This window comes from Procambarus clarkii, chromosome 24 (genome assembly GCF_040958095.1).
Source record: "Procambarus clarkii isolate CNS0578487 chromosome 24, FALCON_Pclarkii_2.0, whole genome shotgun sequence".
Taxonomy (NCBI): Eukaryota; Metazoa; Arthropoda; class Malacostraca; order Decapoda; family Cambaridae; genus Procambarus; species Procambarus clarkii.
The window spans coordinates 3,700,079-3,725,713 of NC_091173.1; the positions used below are offsets into that span (position 1 = coordinate 3,700,079).

The 25,635-nt window shown below is 48.1% G+C and overlaps 1 protein-coding gene across 22 annotated transcripts in view; it reads right to left on the reverse strand.

The window, feature by feature from the left end:
- Positions 1–25,635, reverse strand: part of LOC123761795 (uncharacterized) — a 55,006-nt gene that overhangs the window by 13,438 nt on the left and 15,933 nt on the right. For 6 of the 22 annotated variants that reach the window (XM_069330479.1, XM_069330478.1, XM_069330476.1 and 3 more), the window contains exons 2-4: positions 16,610–17,033; positions 10,461–10,667; positions 1,937–2,118 (exon numbers count right to left, since the gene is read on the reverse strand). In XM_069330479.1, the coding sequence (XP_069186580.1) occupies positions 1,937–2,118; positions 10,461–10,667; positions 16,610–16,967 (747 nt within the window). In that variant the 5' untranslated portion in view covers positions 16,968–17,033. Of the gene's footprint in view, positions 1–1,936; positions 2,119–10,460; positions 10,668–16,609; positions 17,034–17,809; positions 20,111–25,635 lie in introns of those variants that run through there. The other 16 variants (XM_069330483.1, XM_069330482.1, XM_069330473.1 and 13 more) reach the window with 7 other exon arrangements.

Consider the following 25,635-nt stretch of genomic DNA (forward strand, 5'->3'; position numbering starts at 1 on the left):
GGTTGAGGACAGGTACACAGAGAATGACAGAGGTGCATGAGGAACTCAACAAGAGGTTCCAGGAGGTCTTCACAATAGAACAAGGAGAGGTCCCTGTGCTAGGAGAGGTGGCAGTAAACCAGGCGGCCTTGGAAGGGTTCAAAATTACAAGAGATGAGGTCAAGAGGCACCTGTTGGATCTGGACGTGAGATAGGCTGTTGGCCTGGAGGGAATCTCGCCATGGGTATTGAAAGTGTGTGCAGGAGAGCTTTGCTTGCCATTCTCCATAGTGTATAGTAGGTCACTGGAAACGGGAGACCTACCAGAAATATGGAAGATGGCTAATGCAGTCCCAATATACAAAAAAGGGTGACAGACAGGAGGCACTGAACTACAGACCAGTGTCCTTAACTTGTATACCATGCAAGGTGATGGAGAAGATCGTGAGAAAAAACCTAGTAACACATCTGGAGAGAAGGGATTTCGTGACACCCCATCAACATGGGTTCAGGAAGGGTAAATCTTGCCTTACAGGCTTAATAGAATTTTATGATCAGGTGACAAAGATTAAGCAAGAAAGAAAAGGATAGGCAGACTGCATTTTTTTTGGTTGTCGGAAAGCCTTTGACACAGTACCCCATAAGAGGCTGATGCATAAGCTGGAGAAACAGACAGGAGTAACTGGTAGGGTGCTCCAGTGGATAGGGTAGTACCTAAGCAATAGGAAGCAGAGAGTTACAGTGTGGGATGAGACCTCAGACTGGTGTGAAGTCACCAGTTGAGTCCCACAGGACTCTGTACTCGGACCTATCCTGTTTTTGATATACGTAAATGATCTACCAGAGGGTACAGAGTCATTCCTCTCAATGTTTGCTGACGACGCCAAAATTATGAGAAGGATTAAGACAGAGGAGGACAGCTTGAGGCTTCAAGAAGACCTGGACAAGCTGCAGGAATGGTCGAACAAATGGTTGATAGAGTTTAACCCAAGCAAATGCAATGTAATGAAGATAGGTGTAGGAAGCAGGAGATTAGATACAAGGTATCTTTGGGAGATGAAATACTTCAAGAGTCAGAGAGAAAGACCTTGGGGTTGATATCACGCCAGACCTGTCCCCCCTGAAGCTCATATCAAGAGCATAACATCAGCGGCATATGCCAGGTTGGCTAACATAAGAATGGCCTTTAGAAACTTGTATAAGGAATCTTTCAGAACTTTGTATACCACATATGTCAGATCAATCCTGGAGTATGCGGCTCCAGCATGGAGTGTGTATCTAGTCAAGCATAAGACTAAACTGGAAAAGGTTCAACGGTTTGCCACCAGACTAGTACCCGAACTGAGGGGTATGAGCTACGAGGAGAGACTATGGGAATTAAACATCACATCACTGGGAGACAGAAGAGTTAGAGGGGACATGATCACCACATACAAGATTCTCAGAGGAATTGATAGGGTAGATAAAGACAGACTATTTACCACAAGAGGCACACGCACTAGAGGACACAGGTGGAAATTGAGTGCCCAAATGAGCCATAGAGACGTTAGAAAGAATTTTTTCAGGGTCAGAGTAGTAGACAAATGGAATGCATTAGGAAGTGATGTGATGGAAGGTTATCTTGAGGTTATCTTGAGATGATTCCGGGGCTTTAGGTGTCCCCGCGGCCCGGTCCTTGACCAGGCCTCCACCCCCAGGAAGCAGCCCGTGACAGCTGACTAACACCCAGGTACCTATTTTGCTGCTATATAACAGGGGCATAGTGTCCGATCGGCCGACCGGCTCCCTGTGTATGGAGGCTGACTCCATACACAGCTTCAAGTGTAGATATGATAGAGCCCAGTAGGCTCAGGAACCAGTACATTATTTGATTGACAGTTGAGATGCAGGACCAAAGAGCCAGAGCTCAACTCCCCCGCAAACACAATTAGGCGAGTACAATTAGGTGAGTACTCACAGGACTTCTGGTCGAAGGTGTCACCGACCCAACATGCAGCATGACGGAGGCAGAACAGGTGATTGTCACCCCGAGACAAGGGAACAGATCGACCCTCAAACTTGCATGAAGCGAGATGGGACCCAGCGGTTGCATCCATCGGACCACTGAGCTCCAGTGGGGTTTTCCAGCCCATAGATACTCTGCTAAGAGAAGTCCAGGTGAGGTACTGCTAACCGGTGCCCCAAACTGCTAAAAGCTTAACCCCCCAGGATGTGTACACTCACTAGTGGAGGACCTCACAAAATATATATAATAGGTACCAACACAAAGTGGCAGACCCCCACCAGGCAGGAAAAACAAAAACAAAAGAAAAACCCAGCAAGAGTACAACGACCCAGATGGAACAGAGTCGGCTGCTGTAATAAGAAGAAAACAAGCTGCACAATACCTAGCACCCCTACCAGTGACAACGCTACCTTCTACCCGGAGATAAACGGTGGAGCATGAAATACCCCAGTTGACCCCAAGGGGGGGCAATCACCGAGCAGCAAAAGACCTCAGCTGAGCCAGCATCCCAAGCCAAGTATAAGGGCAGGCAGTATTTATAGGGAAACTAGGGAAGGGAACTCTAGGCGCATGCAGCCCGAGTACAGTTGAAACTACTACTGGCACGCACAACCACCACCTGGACAGGACCACACCACAAGGCACAGTACTCGAAAGATTTGGAGCGACCGCCAGGTCTCACATCAGCCACAGAACTAGGGGTGTGGATAGCTGGTGCTGGGGTCTGGGGCTTCCCCCTTCCAGGGGAGGGGGGAGCTGCACAGACTTAGATATCGTTCTTTATGAGCAATATCTAAGCCCCAATAATATAACATATATTCAGAAAAATTCAAATTCAAATGTTTATGCAGGTAAAGTACATACATACAAGGTGTGATACAAATATTGATGAATTTATAGATAGAGCTAGTGCCTAAACGCCTAAAGCCACTATTACGCAAAGCGTTTCAGGCAGTTAACATGAACACTGATATTTTGAGGGAAACTGACAACATATCTATGCATTCGGGGTCCAGATTCCTAGAATTCAACACTTATAAAGAAATGTAAAGTGCCATTATAACGAGCTCTCAGTAAAATTTGGAGAAAATGTTTATAGATATAGAGGAGAGACCAGAAACACTTAAATCAGCAGATATGGCTTCACTACATAAGGGAGGTAACGAAGCATTGGCTAAAAATTATAGACCAGTCACACTAACATCACAATTAAAGTGTTGAATAAATGAGTAGGAGTTAGATCTCCAGTTCTCTGGAGAACAACCTTCACAACCCAGCTCAACATAGATTTAGAGTGGGAATTTTGCAATGTCTCAACCTCTATAACAAAACCATGAAAGCATTAAAAGAAAACGAAGAAAACCAAATGCAGATGTGGTATACCCAGACATTACAAAGGCATTTGAAAAATGTGATCATGAAGTAATAGCCCATAAAATGAGATAAACAGGAATACAGAGCACCACTTGGTTTCCGAACCCCTTGGGGACGAGACCCATCGGTTAATATGTAAGTTCGTAAACGAGAAATAGAGGGGAAAAATATACTAGAAATGTAAAAAGAAATGTTTCCAAAAAAATTTATGAATAAACTCTAGGGGAACAAATCGACAGGTTCATAGCATAAATGCGACCGTATTTTGTTTGTACTCACCACTAAGTGAAGTCCTGATCCGCTTTATAAAAGTCCTTAATTGTTCCTAACTGATTATTAAGACGTCTGGCAAACATCCTCTGGATGTTTCCTGCCAGCCTGCAGGAACATCCTACAGGAACATCCTGCAGGAACATCCAGCCTGCAGGCACATCCTGCAGGAACATCTCAGACATCCTGCAGGCACATCCAGCCTGCAGGAACATTCAGCCTGCAGGCACATCCTGCAGGCACATCCTGCAGGAACATCCAGCCTGCAGGCACATCCTGCAGGAACATCCAGCCTGCAGGCACATCCTGCAGGAACATCCAGCCTGCAGGCACATCCAGCCTGCAGGCACATCCAGCCTGCAGGCACATCCAGCCTGCAGGCACATCTAGCCTGCAGGAACATCTAGCCTGCAGGAACATCCAGCCTGCAGGAACATCCAGCCTGCAGGAACATCCAGCCTGCAGGAACATCCAGCCTGCAGGAACATCCAGCCTGCAGGAACATCCAGCCTGCAGGAACATCCAGCCTGCAGGAACATCCAGCCTGCAGGAACATCCAGCCTGCAGGAACATCCAGCCTGCAGGAACATCCGCCTGCAGGCACATCCAGCCTGCAGGAACATCCAGCCTGCAGGAACATCCAGCCTGCAGGAACATCCAGCCTGCAGGCACATCCAGCCTGCAGGCACATCCAGCCTGCAGGCACATCCAGCCTGCAGGAACATCCAGCCTGCAGGCACATCCAGCCTGCAGGAACATCCAGCCTGCAGGAACATCCAGCCTGCAGGAACATCCAGCCTGCAGGAACATCCAGCCTGCAGGAACATCCAGCCTGCAGGCACATCCAGCCTGCAGGAACATCCAGCCTGCAGGAACATCCAGCCTGCAGGAACATCCAGCCTGCAGGAACATCCGCCTGCAGGCACATCCAGCCTCAGCCTGCAGGCACATCCAGCCTGCAGGAACATCCAGCCTGCAGGCACTTCCAGCCTGCAGGCACATCCAGCCTGCAGGAACATCCAGCCTGCAGGCACTTCCAGCCTGCAGGCACATCCAGCCTGCAGGAACATCCAGCCTGCAGGAACATCCAGCCTGCAGGAACATCCAGCCTGCAGGCACATCCAGCCTCAGCCTGCAGGCACATCCAGCCTGCAGGAACATCCAGCCTGCAGGAACATCCAGCCTGCAGGAACATCCAGCCTGCAGGAACATCCAGCCTGCAGGAACATCCAGCCTGCAGGAACATCCAGCCTGCAGGCACATCCAGCCTGCAGGAACATCCAGCCTGCAGGAACATCCAGCCTGCAGGCACATCCAGCCTCAGCCTGCAGGAACATCCAGCCTGCAGGAACATCCAGCCTGCAGGCACATCCAGCCTGCAGGCACATCTAGCCTGCAGGAACATCCAGCCTGCAGGAACATCCAGCCTGCAGGCACATCCAGCCTGCAGGCACATCTAGCCTGCAGGAACATCCAGCCTGCAGGCACATCCAGCCTGCAGGCACATCCAGCCTGCAGGAACATCCAGCCTGCAGGAACATCCAGCCTGCAGGAACATCCAGCCTGCAGGAACATCCAGCCTGCAGGAACATCCAGCCTGCAGGCACATCCAGCCTGCAGGAACATCCAGCCTGCAGGAACATCCAGCCTGCAGGAACATCCAGCCTGCAGGAACATCCAGCCTCAGCCTGCAGGAACATCCAGCCTGCAGGAACATCCAGCCTGCAGGAACATCCAGCCTCAGCCTGCAGGAACATCCAGCCTGCAGGAACATCCAGCCTGCAGGAACATCCAGCCTGCAGGCACATCCAGCCTGCAGGAACATCCAGCCTGCAGGAACATCCAGCCTGCAGGAACATCCAGCCTGCAGGAACATCCAGCCTGCAGGAACATCCAGCCTGCAGGCACATCCAGCCTGCAGGAACATCCAGCCTGCAGGAACATCCAGCCTGCAGGAACATCCAGCCTGCAGGAACATCCAGCCTGCAGGAACATCCAGCCTGCAGGCACATCCAGCCTGCAGGAACATCCAGCCTGCAGGAACATCCAGCCTGCAGGAACATCCAGCCTGCAGGAACATCCAGCCTGCAGGAACATCCAGCCTCAGCCTGCAGGAACATCCAGCCTGCAGGAACATCCAGCCTGCAGGAACATCCAGCCTGCAGGAACATCCAGCCTGCAGGAACATCCAGCCTGCAGGAACATCCAGCCTGCAGGAACATCCAGCCTGCAGGAACATCCAGCCTGCAGGCACATCCAGCCTGCAGGAACATCCAGCCTGCAGGAACATCCAGCCTGCAGGAACATCCAGCCTGCAGGAACATCCAGCCTCAGCCTGCAGGAACATCCAGCCTGCAGGAACATCCAGCCTGCAGGAACATCCAGCCTGCAGGAACATCCAGCCTCAGCCTGCAGGAACATCCAGCCTGCAGGAACATCCAGCCTGCAGGAACATCCAGCCTGCAGGCACATCCAGCCTGCAGGAACATCCAGCCTGCAGGAACATCCAGCCTGCAGGAACATCCAGCCTGCAGGAACATCCAGCCTGCAGGAACATCCAGTTTGCAGGAACATCCAGCCTGCAGGCACATCCAGCCTCAGCCTGCAGGAACATCCAGCCTGCAGGCACATCCAGCCTGCAGGCACATCTAGCCTGCAGGAACATCCAGCCTGCAGGAACATCCAGCCTGCAGGCACATCCAGCCTGCAGGCACATCTAGCCTGCAGGAACATCCAGCCTGCAGGAACATCCAGCCTGCAGGAACATCCAGCCTGCAGGAACATCCAGCCTGCAGGAACATCCAGCCTGCAGGAACATCCTGCCGGCCAGTCTGCCAACCTGCAGGCACATCCTGCCTGCCAACCTGCTTGCCTGTCTTTGCCTGCCTGCCTGCCTGCCAGTCAACCTGCCTGTCTTTCCCTCCCTCCCCAATTCTCACTACTTCCCTCCCTTCCTGCCTCCCTCCTAGCATCTCTCCCTACCTCCCCCTCCCTCCTAGCATCTCTCCCTCCCTCCTAACATCTCTCCCTACCTCCCCCTCCCTCCTAGCATCTCTCTCTCCCTCCCTTTCTGACTAATTATCCCCCCTCTCTCATACTCCCTCCCACCTAAGCTCTCCCATCCATCCACCCACCGGTCAGCCATCATTGAAGCAATGCCTGCATTTGGAGCCGACATGGTGCACAGATGTTTCTTGATTGTGCAGATATGTAAAACAAAAGCACAGAATGAACATTCCAGCCTTATGACAATTCAAAATAATAAGAATAATAGGCTGTGAATCTGTGAAGTCACAGTGGGCAAACTGGACAATCTCCCACCCACCACCACAGGCCGGCGTGACGCTTGGCAGACCCCTTCCTACTCCCCAACCCCAATCGGGAAACTGGAAGTTTTGGATAATTAAAGTTCGAAAACCAAGTGGTGCTCTGTAACAGGTAAAGTAGGATGATGGATATTCAATTGACTGTCAAACAGAATAAAAAGAGTAACATTCAATCAAATATAAGAGTCTAAGTACCGTGAAAAGCTCTGTACCTCATGTTTTCCAAACTATCGTACCTACCTACCTAGCCAACTGGCTACAATAACTGTATTCAAGACTTGCATCTCATAATCAAGAGACAACAATATTGAATAAAAAGTGTTGAATGTAATGAAAAGCTTGCTGTGGTAGCTCCACACACATGCCACATCAGCCTTAGGAGTCCTTAATGGACTTCCAGAGACCAGAATGTCCCGTCAACCCCAACTCATAAAGGTGCCTGGAGCAGGGGATTGTTATGATCCAACCCGTCCTCAGACCATGTCTGAGGATGGTTTCCTATTCAGCGGTCAACCCAAAGATGCATTCATCAATTTTAACATTCTGTTCATTCAAACCAACCTTTCTCAAATATAAATTATTATTATTATATGCTAGCATATTGTGTATATTTAGGCACTAGGTTAGGTGTTTAGGTTCTGTTGCCAATTACTTGTATTTGTAGTACGTGGGTGAAGCATTTATAGCATTGTAGTTCGAACAAAAGTCGTCGGTGAAGCACTTGTTCCGCAAGTGTTCGGACGTCATTAGTTGCGAGTCGTGTGTAAATCACTTTTCATTCATAAACACGGGGTCTGGCAGGTGCATGGAATGGACTTTGTGTCTTTGTTTTAGAGGTCTGGCTGTATGATCACTGTTACGAACCAGTTAATCAGAGTGAATGATTAACTGACTCGTAACATTTAAGTATAAGTAATTAGTATACTAACCATTAAGATTGAAGATGCTAAGATTGTGCCTTGTATTATTTATTGTTATTATCATCAGAACAGAGTATTTGGAGGTGTTATTGTTGTCAGGGCATGTATTCGTGTGTTTTATGGATATATATATGTGAGAGCGCGCAAGAGCGCAAACCGTGAGGAGTCAAGTGGTACTCTAGGCTGCCTCGAGAGGCTGACGGATATCAGGGATTAGGAAGTTACCAACCTTGTCATTGAGTGAGGTGAAATGGAGAATGCACGAGACTTGATTGAGTTTTTCATGGCCCAGAGATATGTTGCAGAGTTCTGGAGTCGTATAGTTCAGATGTGTGGATGAATTGGCGGTTGGCCAAGTATGTTTAACATCCTATGTATTGTTTGGTTATAGTGAATTCCCAGTTGCTGAGGGGACGAAAGCATCACTCTCACACACATGGCGGACATGCGATCCGCTGCCAATTTTACTCATGGCAGTTACTGTAATTCTTGCGTATGTCAGTACGTATTTCAGTTAAGTTTACCTTATGTAAGCTGATTTACATATACCGTTCACCTGTGAGGGTATATTAAGTCTAGTCTTGTGTAACAGTAATGTTACTCTCAAGTCATGTGTGCATGTGGCAACAGACACAAGTAGGTAGGCCTTCCACCCAGATGTGTGGGGAGACCTATGTTAGATACTATGTAAATTAATTATTATGGTTTCCTTCGCTTAGATATTGTCCCAGTATTTACCAGTTTGGTTTTGTTTAACAGTTCTAAGTAAAGGAATGAAAGTTAGGAGAGATAGCCTAGCAGGGAATTACTAGGCCTAGGCGTCCTAATGCTTTCGTTCGGATGCAAGCCAATGCAGGCAAAAGCGCAGGAGTTTGGAGTCAGTTGTCAACTGGGAGGCGGTGTGGAGACATGGTCCAGTGATATCTCTGTGGCCTCAGCCCCATTAAGTTAAGTTTTTTGTCAATGTATTAGGATATAGGTCTTTTTCAATGAGTTTGTACGTCTTGGAGTGAAATTGCCATTCAGTTAGTATCCCCAGTAGAGTGGGAAATTCTTATTACTGTGTTTTAGTAAAACTGTGTGCACGAGACTGCCTCCATTTCTGACCAAGTTACGTGGTGTTACTTAGTTGTATGATTGTGTGGGATAGTTTTTGTATGTTACGACCTGTAAATACACTAGAGTTAGTTCACTGTCCACGTTTTCATTGTCCTCATTTTCTGTGCCGGTGTATGAAGTGGGGGAATTTGTGGGATACTGTTCTATTCTCAAGCCATAGTAGATGGTACGTAACAATCACCTTCACAGAGGAAACATCCAGAAAGTAAGTGAAACAAAATATCTGGCTCCACACGTTAACAAAGCTCAATCTGGAGCTAAAAACCACATACTGACATACCTGGAAGGGGAAACAAGGTACCAGACCAAGGCATTTCATTCAAGCCAATGTTGGTTTTCTGGAGAGGCCAAATGGTGGCTCACTGTAGAAGGAAACCACAGAGCAGAAGGTAAAACCAGGACTTACCGGGGAGGAGGCGAGCGAAGACTACATCCTCAAAGAAGTGAACCTTGGATGGGGAAACCTGAAGCTGATGGGAACCAGGTAACAAGCCGCTACAACACTGTTAAGACCTCCAAATGCCCCCCCCCCCCACCATCCCCAAGCCCAAAAATATCAGCCCATGACATGTTGGGAAAACACTGCAAGCTAAATCACAAACTTGCAGATATCATGTGTCTGAGGGTAGGAACCAAGGGGACCCACCCCAGAAGCCCAAAATTAATACCCCGGGAAAGAGCCGAGTTCAATACTCAATGACGATAGATAGGAAGACATCACCAAAGTCTCAAAGGATTTGATCCAAATCCAAAGTTTCCCTCCAGACAAACAAACAGTTACACACCCCAAGTGGGATTCAACAGCTCAACTCTCCAAGCTACTCTTACAGCAACTGCAGACCACACTGAAACCCTCAGACATCCTCAAGCAAAAAGAATGAGATGGGGGAGGTGAGGGGGAGAGGAGGGGGTAGCAAAAGGGGTCAGTACCTCAAACCAAGACAGATGGACAAATGAAGTAGCAAACATGGCACCAGAAGAAAAACCAATTGTGCCAAATCCAAAAACAGAGAGAGACCCACTAAAGCTGGTGACTCAAGGAGTGGTCCACACATTGGCACATCAGCAACAGGACCAAAGTCTTTTTGAAAACAGGTTTTGGAGCTGTAAGTGGTGTTGCCACCTGGCAGTGCTTGGGTGTAACTAGGAGATTCCACCTAATTACTGGGTGGATTGTTTGTTGCTGTGTTTGCTTTGTTTCTCTTCTTTTTGTGAACCTTGAAGCTTGTCTGCTTCATTTACTTTCTGGATATTTCCTTGATGCAGGTGACTGTAACAATCCTTGGCTACCTGTGCCTCTGTGAGGAAGGCCAGGTTCTGGCTCTGGTAAGCCATTAAGGACATTGAAGACTGATATGACTCATGTCCGAGCCAACTCTGTGAGCTAACTTCACGGAACCTCCATTTGGCCCCGCCATAGTCGTGCAAAAATAACACACTTATCAAATATATTAACACTCGGCTCACCTTTACTAGAGATATTGAAGCAGTAGTACATTCCATAAATTGAGTATACATATGAAGTTCCTGGTTTCATGTACATTGGTTCTGTTCTGGCGGTTCTTTTCCCATTGAAACTATGAGAGGCTGCATCTGCACCACCAAGATAACTTTCCGTTTCTACAATTATTCCAGAAATACGTGCACCCTCCACCACTCTGACAACAACTTGACCTATTGAAAATTACTCAGATTAGCACAGTACCATCACCTTACTGATCATGTTTTCTCCTTTCCCCAGTATAGGACACAGCACCACTCAAGAAATAATTAAGGCAATGATATCTGTAAACTACAGTTTATATCTTATAAACTTTAAACTACCTATGTATAACTCATGGCAAAGAACTTTGGAGTCAAAAAAAAAAAAAAAAAAAAACAGCGTTGAATGTAATGAAACGCCATTTTCTGGGTGAGTTCCGGAGGGTCCCCGGAGCTATCCATGGCTGATATGGATACCCTAACTATTTTGCATCAGTCGATGTGGGTGGAGTTCTAGGCCTACCGGGGACCACGAGCCAGAACCTGGCCCCCCTCAGAGAGGCACGGGGAGCAACGGCCCATAGAAATGCAGAAATGCACATGTGATTTGGAGCATTCTATATCTGCCATCAACCGGGACAGGCACCCAGAAAGGTAAGCGCCACAAAGCAAACCCCTATTCTGGTTAACAACAAAAATCGACAAACGAGTGGACAGATCTCCCCCAGGAAAACGAACTAACAAGCATGACGTCACACGAGCCGCGCCACATGTCATGTCTGCGCAGCTCCCCCCTCCCCGGGAGGGGGAAGGGGGAGCCCCAGACCCCCGCGCCGGCGATCCCCGCCCCAGTTCCGATGCTGGATATCAAAACCGCGAAAAAAAACGCCGACCGGAGGGGGGAGGGTGCCGGGTAGCCTCCAGGACTCACCCAGAAAATGGCGTTTCATTACATTCAACACTGGTTTTCTGGGGGGAGACCCTACGGCTCCCCGGAGCTACTTCACCAAAGACTACCTAAGAAAACAAGGGGATATACCCGGGAGGCGGTCGGTGAACCACTCCTCAACACGAAGTCGAGACAACAACCCAAGGACCCCTCCAGAAAGCAGCAGGCACATCATTCGCCAGAAAAAGGGAGAACGGCCGCAGACGAAGAAACCTAAGACCACGACCATAGGAGCCAAAAACTACTGCGCCTGAGAAGAGCATGAAGCTCCGCCGTACGACCCCCAGAGGCTAATGCCAACATAAAAAGACAGCCGAGGCAAAGCAAACCTGACCCCAAGGAGCCACAACCACCAAGAAGAAAAACAGGAGAGCACCGCGTCCAAAGACCAGGACGGCACAGGCAGTGCATAAGCAGGCCGGAGGTGAAACAATGCACGAGACAGCCTGCTAAACGGCGCAGAAGGAACATCGATACCGAAAGCAAGCAGCAGAAACCAAGGTGCCAGACCCAGGAACGGCCCCAAGCGCCTCTACATCCTCCGCAAGCCAATCCTATGACAGCCCCAGGAGGGAAAAGAAAACACAGGACCAAAACTAAAATGCCACAAGCGTGCAAGTCCACCGCCACAAGTGCAGCTGACAGGGAAGGAACTCGCAAACGGAGCTGCTCCGCACCAACATCCCGCAGAAGGACAGGGTCGAAAAGACTCATTAAGAGGAGCAAAATCGCCCCCAGGAAAATGAGTAGCGCCGAGACAGCGCGAAGAGAAGATATATGCACAAAAGAACAAGAAGGTCAAACATCCAGAAGCTGCCGGGAAGAGGACCCACAAGCCCTAGAAAGGACCGGAGGGAAGCGCAACCGAATGATGGCAGACGTACCAGAAAACGGGAAGGAGCAAAACCGTCCCAAACCATCAAGAACAAAAAGAAGCAAACACAAAGGACGAAGGCACAAAAACCCCGTCGCACCCGAGACCAAAAGTCGTGCAGAAAACCCCAAGAAGAGGTGGACATGACGGAGAAGGCCCGTCCCGGAAAAAAGGGGTGAAGACCGTAGAAAAGCACCCACTGACAGGACGGAAACAACGGGCACAACGGACAAGGAAACCGAGCCTAGGGAGGGGCCGACGCCCACAAAGCACGTGCGGAGAGGGGGAACGGAAAAACCCCACACCACAAAACTGCAAGCCCTGCCCAGAGGGGTAGAAATGCCCCGGCGGGGACCAACAGGGCCTGAGGCCTCTCACGTTAGCCCCACCCTAGCCCCGGGAACCCACCCTGCAGGCCCCGGGGCCGAGCTGTCCCCTCAAAGCCCCAGTGTCAAGAAAAACCCCGGGGCAGCCGTGAAAAACACAAAGGAAGGGAGCCCACTAGGCTCTGGAACTTGAACTGAAACCGGAGGATAGGCGAAGGGCGAGACGAAGACCCCAAGCTCATCCCCAGCCAGCACAACGAGGCGAGGACAAGACAGAGAATCCAAGGAACATGGAAAAACCAGGCCCTGCACAGCAAGACCGGCAAGGAAGGAGAACCCCAGAGGGAGCACGGAAGGGCCGAACACAATGCCACAACCAACCCCGACACGCAGCTGCAGTACCAAAACCGCAGCAAAACGTCACTACACTCCCCGAGGCAGCGACAGAAGATAGATAAATCGTACACGAGTGGCACACCAGGGAACACAGGTGGAAACCAAGCACCCAACTGAGCCACAGAGACGGTAGAAGAAACGTGTGCAGCGTAACAGGCAATCGAAGGAAACACATTAGGCAGCCCAACTTGGGCTGACCCCATACACAGCCCCAAGAACAGAGACGAGAGCGCCCATAAAGCACAGAATCCACCGACATGCAAACGACAGGGAAGAGGTGGAACCAAAGAGCCAGAACCCGATCCTGCAAGCACAAGGAGGCGAGCACAAAACACCTTCGACGCAGGAAAACGTACCACCGAACAGGCACCCCCACTGTTGCACTGCGGAACAAGGTGGAGGCGGGGCCCCGAACTCAAGCAAGGTTAGACTAGCATAGGAGAGGGGCAGGAGGAGTACAGGCAGGAGCCGCCTCGGAAGGGCCAAGAGGCCACCCGCAGACACCCATGAACCGAGGAAACAGCAGGTGGAGAGAACAAGAGCTGCCCAGGATGGGCTAATAGCCCCGCAGTAGGCACCTTGGATGATACGGTCCACGTTCTCAAGTACGTATGTACACCCATTCCTACTGCCAAAAACAAAAACAGCGTCAGGACGAAGGAAACGCCAAACTGCACCAACTCACCTGCAGAACATAGGCGCTGAAGGGCCATGACACAAGCTTTCGAGTCCTTAGCCGCCGGAGGCGGCCAGGGCACCCATGCTGGAGAGGAGGGGAGCGGCGAAGGAGGCTCCCCACCCCAGAACGCAGGGAAAAACCTCGTGACTTCCCCCACAGCAGCACCCCAGAACACCCCCAAAGCAACGGGGCACGGATTGGATTAAGAAAAGAGCGAGAGGCGAAGCCCCCCTGAGAGAAAATGGATGCAGAACACTTGTGCACACCGCCCGGAACCAAAACAAACTCCTACAGCGCACGCGCGGGATGCGAAAGAAAAGTAGCCCAACCAGGCGAGAAGTAGCCCAACCAGGCGAGAAGTAGCCCAACCAGGCGAGAAGTAGCCCAACCAGGCGAGAAGTAGCCCAACCTGACGAGAAGTAGCCCAACCAGGCGAGAAGTAGCCCAACAAGGCGAGAAGTAGCCCAACAAGGCGAGAAGTAGCCCAACTGGCTACAAGGAGCCCAACAAGGCGAGAAGCAGCCCAACAAGGCGAGAAGCAGCCCAACCAGCTACAAAGGAGCCCAAACGACTACAAAGGAGCCCAAACGGCTACAAAGGAGCCCAAACGGCTACAAAGGAGCCCAAACGGCTACAAAGGAGCCCAAACGGCTACAAAGGAGCCCAAACTGCTACCTGGAGCCCAAACTGCTACCTGGAGCCCAAACAGCTACAAGGAGCCCAAACGGCTACAAGGAGCCCAAACGGCTACAAGGAGTCCAAACTGTCCAGAACAGAAGGAACCAGTATGGAGGCAAGCTCCAGGATACGCAGGAGGCAAGCCGCAAAGGCCAACCGCACCGCAGGCGAAGAGATGTGGTTAGCCGAAAACCTCCGGAAGACGGAACCGAAGAAACCACAGGGACACGGAACCAAACCTGGGGAGGAGCAGAACCCAAGCCTAAATCGTACGCAGAGGGGGGGAAAGAAAACCCCACTCCTCGCAACAGTAAGCCCCGCTCAGAAGGACGGAAATCCAGGCGGGGTGCAATGGAGCCCAAGGCCCCCAAGGCCGCTCCTCCCCAACCCCAGGAGCCTCCACACCAGGCCCCGGGGTCGAGTCGACCTCTAAAGCCCCGGCCCCACAAGAAAAAGCCGGGGCAGCCAAGAGAGCTGGAAGAGAAGGGGCCCACTGGTCAGACCCCGGAGCATCGGCCGGAGGAACAGACTCGAATGCCTTCGCAGCTACCCCGGACGGGGCAACCCCCAAAACTGCCCAAGTCTCAGAACCTCTAACCCCGCCCCGACCCCGAAGCCTGCAGATGTGTAGGGGCCGGAAGCAGAAGGGGGAAAAACAAGGGGGGCGTGGAAGAACCAAGGCCGAAGCGACCAAAACCCCCAAGTCTGGATCCCTACACAAGCGGGGCAGCATCGGGGCGTCCGGGGAAGCGACAAACCTGAACGCGTTGCAACATCCTACCCTGCAATGCGCGAGCTGCCTGCACCCGCGGGAATTCCTCAGCAGACTGGGTGAATGGAATCACGAACAAGCAACAAAGCTCGCAGGACTCAGGGTCGAATGTGTCACCGACCCAACAGGCAGCATGACGGAGGCAAAAACAAGGAGAGTCACCCTGAGACAAAGGAACAGAGCAACCCTCAACTCGCACAAAGCGAGAGGGGACGCAAGAGTCTCCACTATTGGACCCGAGAGCCCCCGGGGGGTTTCCCAGGGCCCCTAGACTGGGTCTGCTAAGGGTTATCCCAGGCAGGGCACTGCTAACCGGCACCCCAAACTACCAAGCAAACTGCTAAAGCTGAACCCATGGGACGTGTCCACCCGTGAGAGCGAAGCAGGGGGTGCCACCACACAAACGAACCTAATATAATGAGGGGGAACACAAGGCAGACCCCCCTACCAGGCAAAAACAAATATAAAAGAAAAACCACACAAGTGGACAACGTACCCAGAGGGAACAGAGCCGGCCGCTGTCATAGGTAAAACCTAGCTACGCAGTACCCTGCGCCCCACCAGTGCGATAACTACCACTTACCCCAAGGTAAACAAGGGAGTAAAACCCCCAAACACTCGGGGCGGCCAAACACCAAGCAGCGAAAAGCCAACAGAGGTAGACCCAAGGTGGCTTGTGAAAGGCAACCGCAAGCAACAAGGGCGGTACTTACAGGGCACTCAGGGAAGGTGACCCTAAGCACATGCAGCCCGAGTACCTGAGAATACTACTCCCAGCTCACACGACCACCGTAAGAGCAGCACTGCAAACAAGTCACAGCACTGACAAGATCGGAGCTGGAGCCTTACGACCGTGCATTATCCCATCAGCCGAGGAACTGAGGCGGGGAGCGCCGGCGCGGGGGTCTGGGGCTCCCCCTTCCCCCTCCCGGGGAGGGGGGAGCTGCGCAGACATGACATGTGGCGCGGCTCGTGTGACGTCATGCTTGTTAGTTCGTTTTCCTGAGGGAGTTCTGTCCACTCGTTTGTCGATTTTTGTTGTTAACCAGAATAAGGGTTTTTGTGGCGCTTACCTTTCTGGGTGCCTGTCCCGGTCGATGGCAGATATAGAATACTCCAAATCACATGTGCATTTCTATGGGCTCCCCGTGCCTCTCCGAGGGGGCCAGGTTCTGGCTCGTGGTCCCCGGTAGGCCTAGAACTCCACCCACATCGACTGATGCAAAATAGTTAGGGTATCCATATCAGCCATGGATAGCTCTGGGGAGCCATAGGGGCTCCCCCCAGAAAAAATTATGAATTTGCAGTCAACAAAAATTTAAGTGTACAATGTGAATGACTATATCACTATACTATTATTGTAAGCTTATTTTTTATTCAAGTTTCATTTAATCTTAGTACAGTATTATAAATATACAACTATACAATACATAAAATAAAAACTTGTAATTTTCACTTACCTAGAAGAGCTTTAGCCAAAGCAACACTGTCTTGATCATAGAAGTCTTCTGACAATCTTGAACCTTCAGCAATACTTCCTTCTGAAGACTCAGCATCTCCAGTTACACCTGTATTTCTCAACAAACTATTCCTACTTCTTTCTCTCTCTTCCAATGGGTATATTTTCTCTTCACTTCCTCCTACATTATCTACCATCACATTAACAGTCTCACAACCATTATTCTGGTCCAAATCCCTATTTGACTCAACAAAGTATGAGCTCACTGTTACACAAGGTGCCGCACTAGAGTCTATGGTCCGCACCACTTTAGTACCGGTACAAATATTGGCCAACTTTCTCCCGCATCTTTTCGGCATCCTTAATTTGTTATGTTTAATTAACACTATCAAAGTTCAAGAAATTGTATTAAATGGCAATTTCACCTAAAACAAATACAGCATTAAAATAGATTTTTAAATTTACAACGAAAGTAAAAAAGAATGTGTGTAAACTTAAGCAACAGATATTGTTTCCATAATTCTTTAACCATAATGAAAACTTTATACAGTGTTTAATATAATCAAAACTTCTTGCCTATTTATTCTGCTTTAATTACAAACACATTCACAATCTTGTTCTCTAACTCTCACTTTCCTTATTACGTTTGTGAAAGTCTTGGGCCATCCATGCACTCATTCTTCCCATAGTCTGAACATAATCCAACATGGATGCAAATTTATGGGCACTTTCTATATAGGCTCTTTCCTTCCAGTAAGCAGAAGAGTAATCCTGTGAATAATTTGCATAGTTATTGCAATAATTGTCACTATCTAGTCGAGGCAAGTGACTTTTTTCAAATGATTTGCAATTTCCACAAGTTCTAAATTGTGGATTACCAGAGTTTTTGTTTAAATGAGAATGATTATACTGCTTAGGGGTATTGCTGCTATTATGGTATTTCTGGGTTTTATAAGAGTCGTGTACTGACCGAGTTCCACCATGCCAATGACCCCAGTGTTTATTATCATAGTCACTTGAAGTGTGCACCTGACTCTTGTCTGGGACAGCAAATGATGCCCAATTCTTACAATGTCTTGTTTCCCTATGTTGCATGTTGCTGGTGTCATGATACTTGTACATATTTACTTCTTTTTCATTACGTCTGGTATGCCCATTTTGTCTCAAACCCTTTGATTTTGAAGGTATTTTTTCTCTCCTATTTTTCGGATTAGAATAATCAGTGGCATCACTACCTGATATCACAGTTGAATGACATGGCTTTGATGATTTTTGTACTTCATTGATTGTATGTTTGCCTTCACTTTCATGGACATTCATTGGCACATTTATTGCTGTTACATCATTGCTAATGGGATTTTCACAAGCTTCTCCATAAAAGAAGCCATTTTCTTGAGCCAATGATACCGATGTTTGTTCATTTGTCATTCTACATGTTCCTTCTTTATCTTTGTTTAAAACTGTCAGAGCATCGTTTCCTTCAATTAATGCTTCCAAACCTTCATGAATGACAGTTCCACTATCTACCCACATTTCATCAACACAAATTACTTTCTGTTCGTGTTCTTCTTGAACAGTCTTCGAGTAATCATCAAGTGCCTCAAAATCAGTTTTAGTTGAGTTTAGAGTAAATGGCAAAGATGGTACTTGTATGTTTGGATTATCAGCAGCTGAAATACTGTCATACTTTCCTAAGCATTGTGATTCTATATTTGAATAGGATATACTCACTGAAGTGTGTTGATTATTGATCCCCTCTAACAGAGTTAAAACCCTGTGGTAATTTTCTTCTTTAATTCGAGCTGCTGCCGCTTCCCTTTTTCTAGCCACTGTCGCTTTTCTCTTGTTTTCAATCTCTCTATGTTGATCTTGTTGATCTTTAGTTTGCCTATTCCTATTTTTCTTGTCAGTCATTGTGACCTTACTGTTTGTGTTGTTAACTTCTTTTGACTTGTTAAAGTTCTTTGAATTGCAAGAATTCTGTTTAGGAGTTTGTATTATCCCCTCTGTTTTCTTTACCAGAATCCTCTAATGATTCATTTGTACCTTTGATGGTGGTCTTTTCTCTTAATTTAGCAGCTTTTCCATTACCTTTACTTTCCTTCTCCACTGCTTCCTTAGTTTTATCATTACTTTTGCTTCCATACACCTGGGAAGAATTGTTCTTTAGCCATAGCTGCAGTTCATCATCAGATAAGAATTCCAATTCCTCCATACTTTTAGTATCATTATTGGCAATGCTGGACTTCCAGCCGTCTTGTAGAAGATACACACGAACATTTGCCAGAGATGCAATAGCCCTCATAGCCTGCCATTCCTCTCCTTCTGTGACAAGTGTAATGGCACCACCTCGTGAACCAAAACGGCCTGCACGTCCTATACGGTGAAGATATGTTGCATGATCTCGTGGCATGTCAAGATTGACAACGAGATTAACATGTTCAGAATCCAAACCACGGGCAGAGAGATCAGTTGATACTAGGACTCTGCACTTATATGAACACAGTGCTTCCAGTGCCTGTAAACGATCACTCTGTGTCTGACCACCAGTCAGATAAGAAACTGGCCATCCTGATGCTTTTAATGCATTGCAAATGGATTCAGCACGCAACTGAGAGCTTGAGAATACAAGACACTGATTAAATGTTACTGTGGCAAGAAGAGCCATAAGTTCCGTAAATTTGATCTGTTGCCTACGGTATGGTTGATGATGATATGGAAGTAATCTCACAAATTGATTAACACCAAGAAGGGCAGGCGACTCTCTCCCAAGTCGAACATGGTTTGGTGATCGCATAAGTCCTTCTGCAACTTTAGCAACATCTTCAGTGTATGTTGCACTAAGTGCTATTATTTGTTTATTTAGTGGCAAGGTAGAAGCCAAGTGAACTACACTTTCTGTAAACTGACCAGTGAGAAGCTGATCAGCTTCATCCAAAACAAACAGTCTTATATTATCTACTTTAAGAAGTCCTAGTTCAACAAGTTGAGTTAGGCGCCCTGGGGTTCCTACTGCTATGTGACAGCAGTTAAGTTTAGCTTTGTCTTCGGACAAATGAATCCCACCAATAAAGGTGAAGGCTCTTAGTCTCGGCATAGTACTACCAATTGCATTGATCACTTGAGTTATCTGCACAGCTATTTCACGAGTTGGTGCAATAACAAGAACTTGGGTTGTTGGAGCAGATACACTTATCATTTCCAATGCAATGACAGTAAAAACACATGTTTTGCCAGTACCACTCTTTGCTTGTACCACCAAGTCCAGCCCACATCGGCCAAGAGGAATGGCAGCCAATTGGATAGGACTTGGCCGTTCAAAACCTGAAGATTTTAATCCCTGCTGTACATGGTCTGATAAGTACATACCATTAAAGTCCACACTTTCTTCTATATGAATATCATCTGTCCTCTCTCTATCCTCAACCTTATGAGCTTTTCTTTGAGCCATTTTGCTTTTCTGTGATAAAGTTAAATCTGTGTTACCAGCTACTACACTTTTCTGAAAAATAAATACATCCATTTAATTACACTGCATTACAACAATCTCAATAAAACAAAATGTGAATAACTGATTTTATAAAAGAAAAACCTGTGAAAAATGGAAAAGCAAAACTGAACTGAAAGCAGAACCAATATCACAATTACTAGGAACAATCATAGTTTGCTGTTTTGATCACAGCCAATTAAGAAAGTATCACCTGCCCCTATAGCAAGTGTTTATCTCAATAGGAATACAGTACTCTACTACTGTATACATAAAACCATAAGAATGATGAAAACTGTCACAGCTACATACGAGGCGCCTCCTATTTACAGTGGAACCTCGAGTGACGAGCGCCTCAATTTACGAGCATTTTAAATAACGAGCTCGCCGATCGCCGACAATGTGTCTCGATTAGCGAGCGCTCGTTTGATTAACGAGAAAACCACATGGTGCATTCCCGTTGCTTCTCGCACATTCTCGGACGCCTTTGATGATGCAAATAAATTATTGTTTTTGTTTAAAGATGCTAATGATGCTGGGATGTAAAGGGGTGACTGCTGTAATATTGCAAGGCATTGAATTTTCTTTGTAAAATAAAAAAAAAATTGAACAAATTTGAAAAAAGAACAAATGTCATAAAGGTTCGTTCAGTGTGTGCCAGATAAGCTGCTTCATTCTTAATAAATAAATGAAAAATACAAAACAAATTGAACACAATTAAAACAAAAAAAGATTGTCATAATGGAGCAGCCTATCTGACACACTGAACGAACCTTTATGACATTTGTTCTTTCTTCAAATTTGTTCAATTTTTTTTCTTAACCATTAGACTGCACAATACATATACAGTACTGTATAGATGATTTGAGTAACATTACCGATACCGTGCAATACAGTAACCCTTGTGATGCTCAGGGCTAGTTAGCATTTGTCACCCACAGGTGCATACCAAAAAAAATATATATATACTGTATATTATTTTTTCTTCTAAACCTGTTAATTTGTGTTCTCTGATCATGGGAAAAATAATAAAAAAATCGTAAGTGGCATATATTCCCCGCTATAGGGCGGGGAAGTCTGGCAAAAAACAGACGCAGACTCAGCGTGCATCCCAGACGGTCTGTTGCTTGCCAGCTGTCAGGCAGGAGTGGCCACAAAGAGATAATTACCTAATTATTTCAATGTCTCTGATTTATTTTTTCATAGTTTTTTTGCTGTAATATTATTCAATAGTGTGTAGTGTGATATATTTATAGAATAAAATGAGTGAATCATCGCTGTACTCAAAAATATGGTGTGCATATTGTTGATTCAATTATTTTGTTCATCAAACAGTGAACAAATATTTTGTCGGTTATTACACTATACACACAGGTTATATATAAGTATCTACATGTTTTGTTCACCATAACGAATAACTAAGTTGGTATTATGAGTCAAAAAGAAACGAGGAGTGACCGCCACACACCAGCCAGCCACTTGCTGCCACTCACTCCCTCAACACCTCACTCGCCCACATTCTCCTCCCACCATACTGTTTTTGTTTTTATTCATTATATACAGACGTTATATATATGTATCTACATTTGTGTTCACTATAACGAACCACTAAGTTGGTATGCTGAGTGGCAGTGGCAGCCAGTGGCAGCCCGCCACTGGCTGCTACTTCCTCCCTCCATCAACTCACCTGACTCACCCACATTCTCCTCCCACAATACTGGTTTTGCTTTTATTCACTATATACAGACGTTATACATAAGTATCTACGTGTTTTGTTCACCACAACTGTACAACTAAGTTGATATACTGTAGTTAGTTCAGGCACTAAGAGACGTCGCTACACACAGTCAAGTGTCGGCTGCTTCCCTCACACATTCAAGGTCAGACACACTAAAACTTCACCCCCAACAATACTGTTTGTTGTGTTATTACCCTATATACACGCATTATATACAAGTATCTACGTGTTTTGTTCACCATAACTGTTCAACTAAGCCGGTATAGTGCCCAAAGAGCATAGTGGCCACCCCTACCAACATGACAAATCATGCAGATGTTGCCACACCCATCACCAAAATGGCTTCTCCCCCACACTCCTTTTGCTGTTATTACAATGTACAGTATATACACGTTATATATAAGTATCTACATTCATGTTCACCATAACGAACCACTAAGTTGGTATGCTGGTATGCCGGCTGTTTTTGGAGGGCACCCGGGTCAGACGTTGGTTGTTTGAGCAGTTGTATGGGAGCCTGAACTTCGCCGTGATGGTCTACCCATCGAGTCGGATCTGGCTTCTGCGGATGTTCTGGTTTCTTCGGGTTTGTCCCTTCCGCCGCTCTCGCAATTGATGGGTTCGGATCCCAGGGGTCTCGGGTCGGCTGCTGCATCGCCAGCTTCCCCTGCGTGTTTTTCGGGGTTCTATGCCGTGTCGCCTCCCCGGGAAATCGCACGATGTGTTCACGGATGCCTCGTCTCTCGGCTGGGGTTTTGTGACAAGTGGTCACCAGGCTGGCATGGTCGGTGGGATCCGTCCTTCCATCGAGCTCACAGCACGGCACGGGAGTTTGCAGCGGTGTGGCATTCGCTTCTGAGGATTCATGTTGCTCGAGGAGCATTCAGGTCCATTCGAACTGCTCCCCGGTGGTTCATTGCTTGAACCACGGGGGTTCGATGCGGTCCTTGGTTCTTTAGGGCCGGTCGCTTCGGGTGACTCGTCTGCCGAGTTCTCGGTGTTTGGCTCTCCTGGCGGTTCATGTTCAAGGGGTGTCAAACATCCTGGCAGACGGCCTGTCTCGGTTCATTCCCTTTTCCACGGAATGGACGGTCGACGCCGACTCGTTCAGTTGGCTCTGCCGGATGTACGGGTGCCAAGAGGTGGACCTCTTCGCATCGGCGTGGTCGAGGCGTCTTCCAGTGTATGTGGCGCCCTTCCAGACTGCAAAGCCGTCGGGATCGATGCCTTTTGGCTGGACTCGTCGAGGTGGAGTTTCCTGTACCTCTTCCCACCAGTCCGGTTGTTGCTCCTGATCCTGACTCGGTTGGAGACTTACCAGGGGAGAGTAATCCTGTTGGCTCCTTAATGGCTAGCCCAGCACTGGTTTCAGGAGCTTTTTGCTCGATGTTCGAACCAGAGGGTCTTCCCGCGGCTCCGCCTCTTTCAGCAGGTTGGTCCGGTCCGATCCGGTACTGTGGCTGGTTCGATCTTCTCCTCCACTCTTCGCGTCTGGTCTTTTTGGCGCGGGTGTATCACCACTTGTATGGTGATCAGGTGGCTTTGTTGATGGTGTCCCACCTGCGAGTTTCTTCTAGACAGCAGTATGAAATTTCCTGGCAGTCCTTTCGGCATTTTTTGTCTCTTGGTAGGTTGTCTTTGATTTCTGTTCAGAAGGGTTTGTCTTTTCTCTCTTGGTAGTTGTTTCAGGACCATCATCTTATGCTAAACACTGTCGCCTCGTATCGTGCGGCGCTGGCGGAGCCGCTGCAGCTAGCATTCGGGGTGGATGTCACTTCTGCTCCGTTTTACAAGCTTTCTCGGGCATTCTTTCACCTCCGGCCTGCTCATGCGTCGCCTGTGCCATCCTGGTCGTTGGACCGGGTGCTCTCTTTTCTCTCTTTTCCTCGGTTTGTGGTGGACCCCTCGGTTCAGGACTGTTTTTCTAAGGCTCTTTTCTTGATGGCATTGGCCTTTAGGGGTCAGGTCGGACAGCTTCATGCTCTCCTCCGGCAAAGGGGTTTCTGCTCTTTTGGTCCTGGTGGTCGTTTCGTTCGTTTGCAGCCTCCTCCTTTTCTGGTGAAGAATGAGTCTGCTGATTTCCAAAGGAGGCCTTGGGTTGTTGATGCTTGGTTGATTCGGCCGGGGGTGAATCATGTTTTGTGTCTGGTTGCGGCTCTTCTCCGTTATCTGCGCGCCACTGCCTCCGTGGCAGGGGACACGCTTTGGGTGGACCTGGTTTCCCTTCTTCCCTATTCCAGGGCACGGGTCTTCCAGGTCGTTCGCAGGATTATTTGGTCCAGCCAGCCTGTGGTCTATCCCCGTGCCCACGACATTCGTAAGTTCGCGGCTTTGGCTGCTGTTTTGGGGAATATGTCCTGGGCTGACATTCGGGCACAGGGCTTTTGGAAGTCGAACAGGGTCCTGGCCGCACGGTATCTTGTTAATGTCTCTGGCCTTTCTCGGGCGTGTGTAGCCTTGGGTCGCAGGTTGCAGCCAGTTGTCTCGACTTCAAGTTGAGCAGCGAGTAACGATCGCCTCCCGGGTAAGTCCCTTTTTTTCTTTTCTTTGGTTAGGTAGCTCCGGGGAGCCGAAGGGGCTCTCCACAGAAAACCAGCATTGAATGTAATGAAACCCCATTTTCTGGGTAAGACCCGGAGGCTCCCCGGCATCCCTCTCTCCAGTGTTTTTTTTTTTTTTTTTGGCATTTTTTGATACTCAGCCTCTGAACTGAGGAGAGTTGCCAGCATGGAGGTCTGGGACCCTCCCGTCCCCCTCCCGGGGAGGGTGGGGGTGGGGGGGGGGGGGGTTGCACAGACGGATGCAGGGCATTTGTGGTGACGTCATACTAATTTCCTTGGTTTTGATTGGGGAGTTCTGTTGCTAGTTCGGCTTTCAGTTTGCAATTTATTTAATCAGCAGTAGTTTGTTTTGGAATTCCTGCCTTTCTGCATGCCTGACCTGGTTGATGGCAGACAAAGACTGCTTCCAATTACACGGGGGTGTCTTTAGGCCATTGCTCTTCGTGCCTCTCTTGAGGGGGCCCTGGTTCTGGCTCTGGTCCCCGGTAGGTCTAGAACTCCTTTGACTGACTGTTGCCACAGTGTAATGTATACACATCAGCCCGGAATAACTCCGGGGAGCCTCCGGGGTCTCACGCAGAAAACGGCATTTCATTACATTCAACGCTGTTTTTTTTTTTTTTTGGCGCTTGTGGGTGTTGAAGGACAAAAGGCCCTTAGCAGCCTAAGGGTTAAAGTACACCTCTAATTGACCGATAATTTGATTCAAGAGATCTACTACCTTTCTTGAAAGATTAGTACAGGTACACCATTTGCAATTCTCCACAATTCTGGTACAGTACTTTGGTCAATTGTAATGTTCAAGTATGAAAGTAAAAGAGCTAACTTATCTCCTCTTCACATTATTTTATAACTCTTGGTAAAGACACAGTCTTGTCCTGGGAATTTGTTTAGCTTTAATTTGTCCTAGGAATTTTTGTTTAATAATTTCCTCCATAGTAGTGACCAAACAGTTCAACTTGCCTCTTTCACTGTTTACAAAGATCTGTCCCAGTGTATATAAAATACAGTATAGAGTTTCTTCTTTGTCCTTATTAGTTACATGAACTTCGATGCCTTTATAAATACGGTATTGTATATTAAAATATGGACTGAAGGGTGCAGGAAAGTGTTGGTGGTGTCTACTTTATGTCTACAACAAAGAAAATCCAGCTCTTGAGCCCCACCTCACAGATATTGACCTGGTGCATTTTTATTTCCCAACTTTCCCGTACTTTTGTCATACAGTACAGTGGATCCTC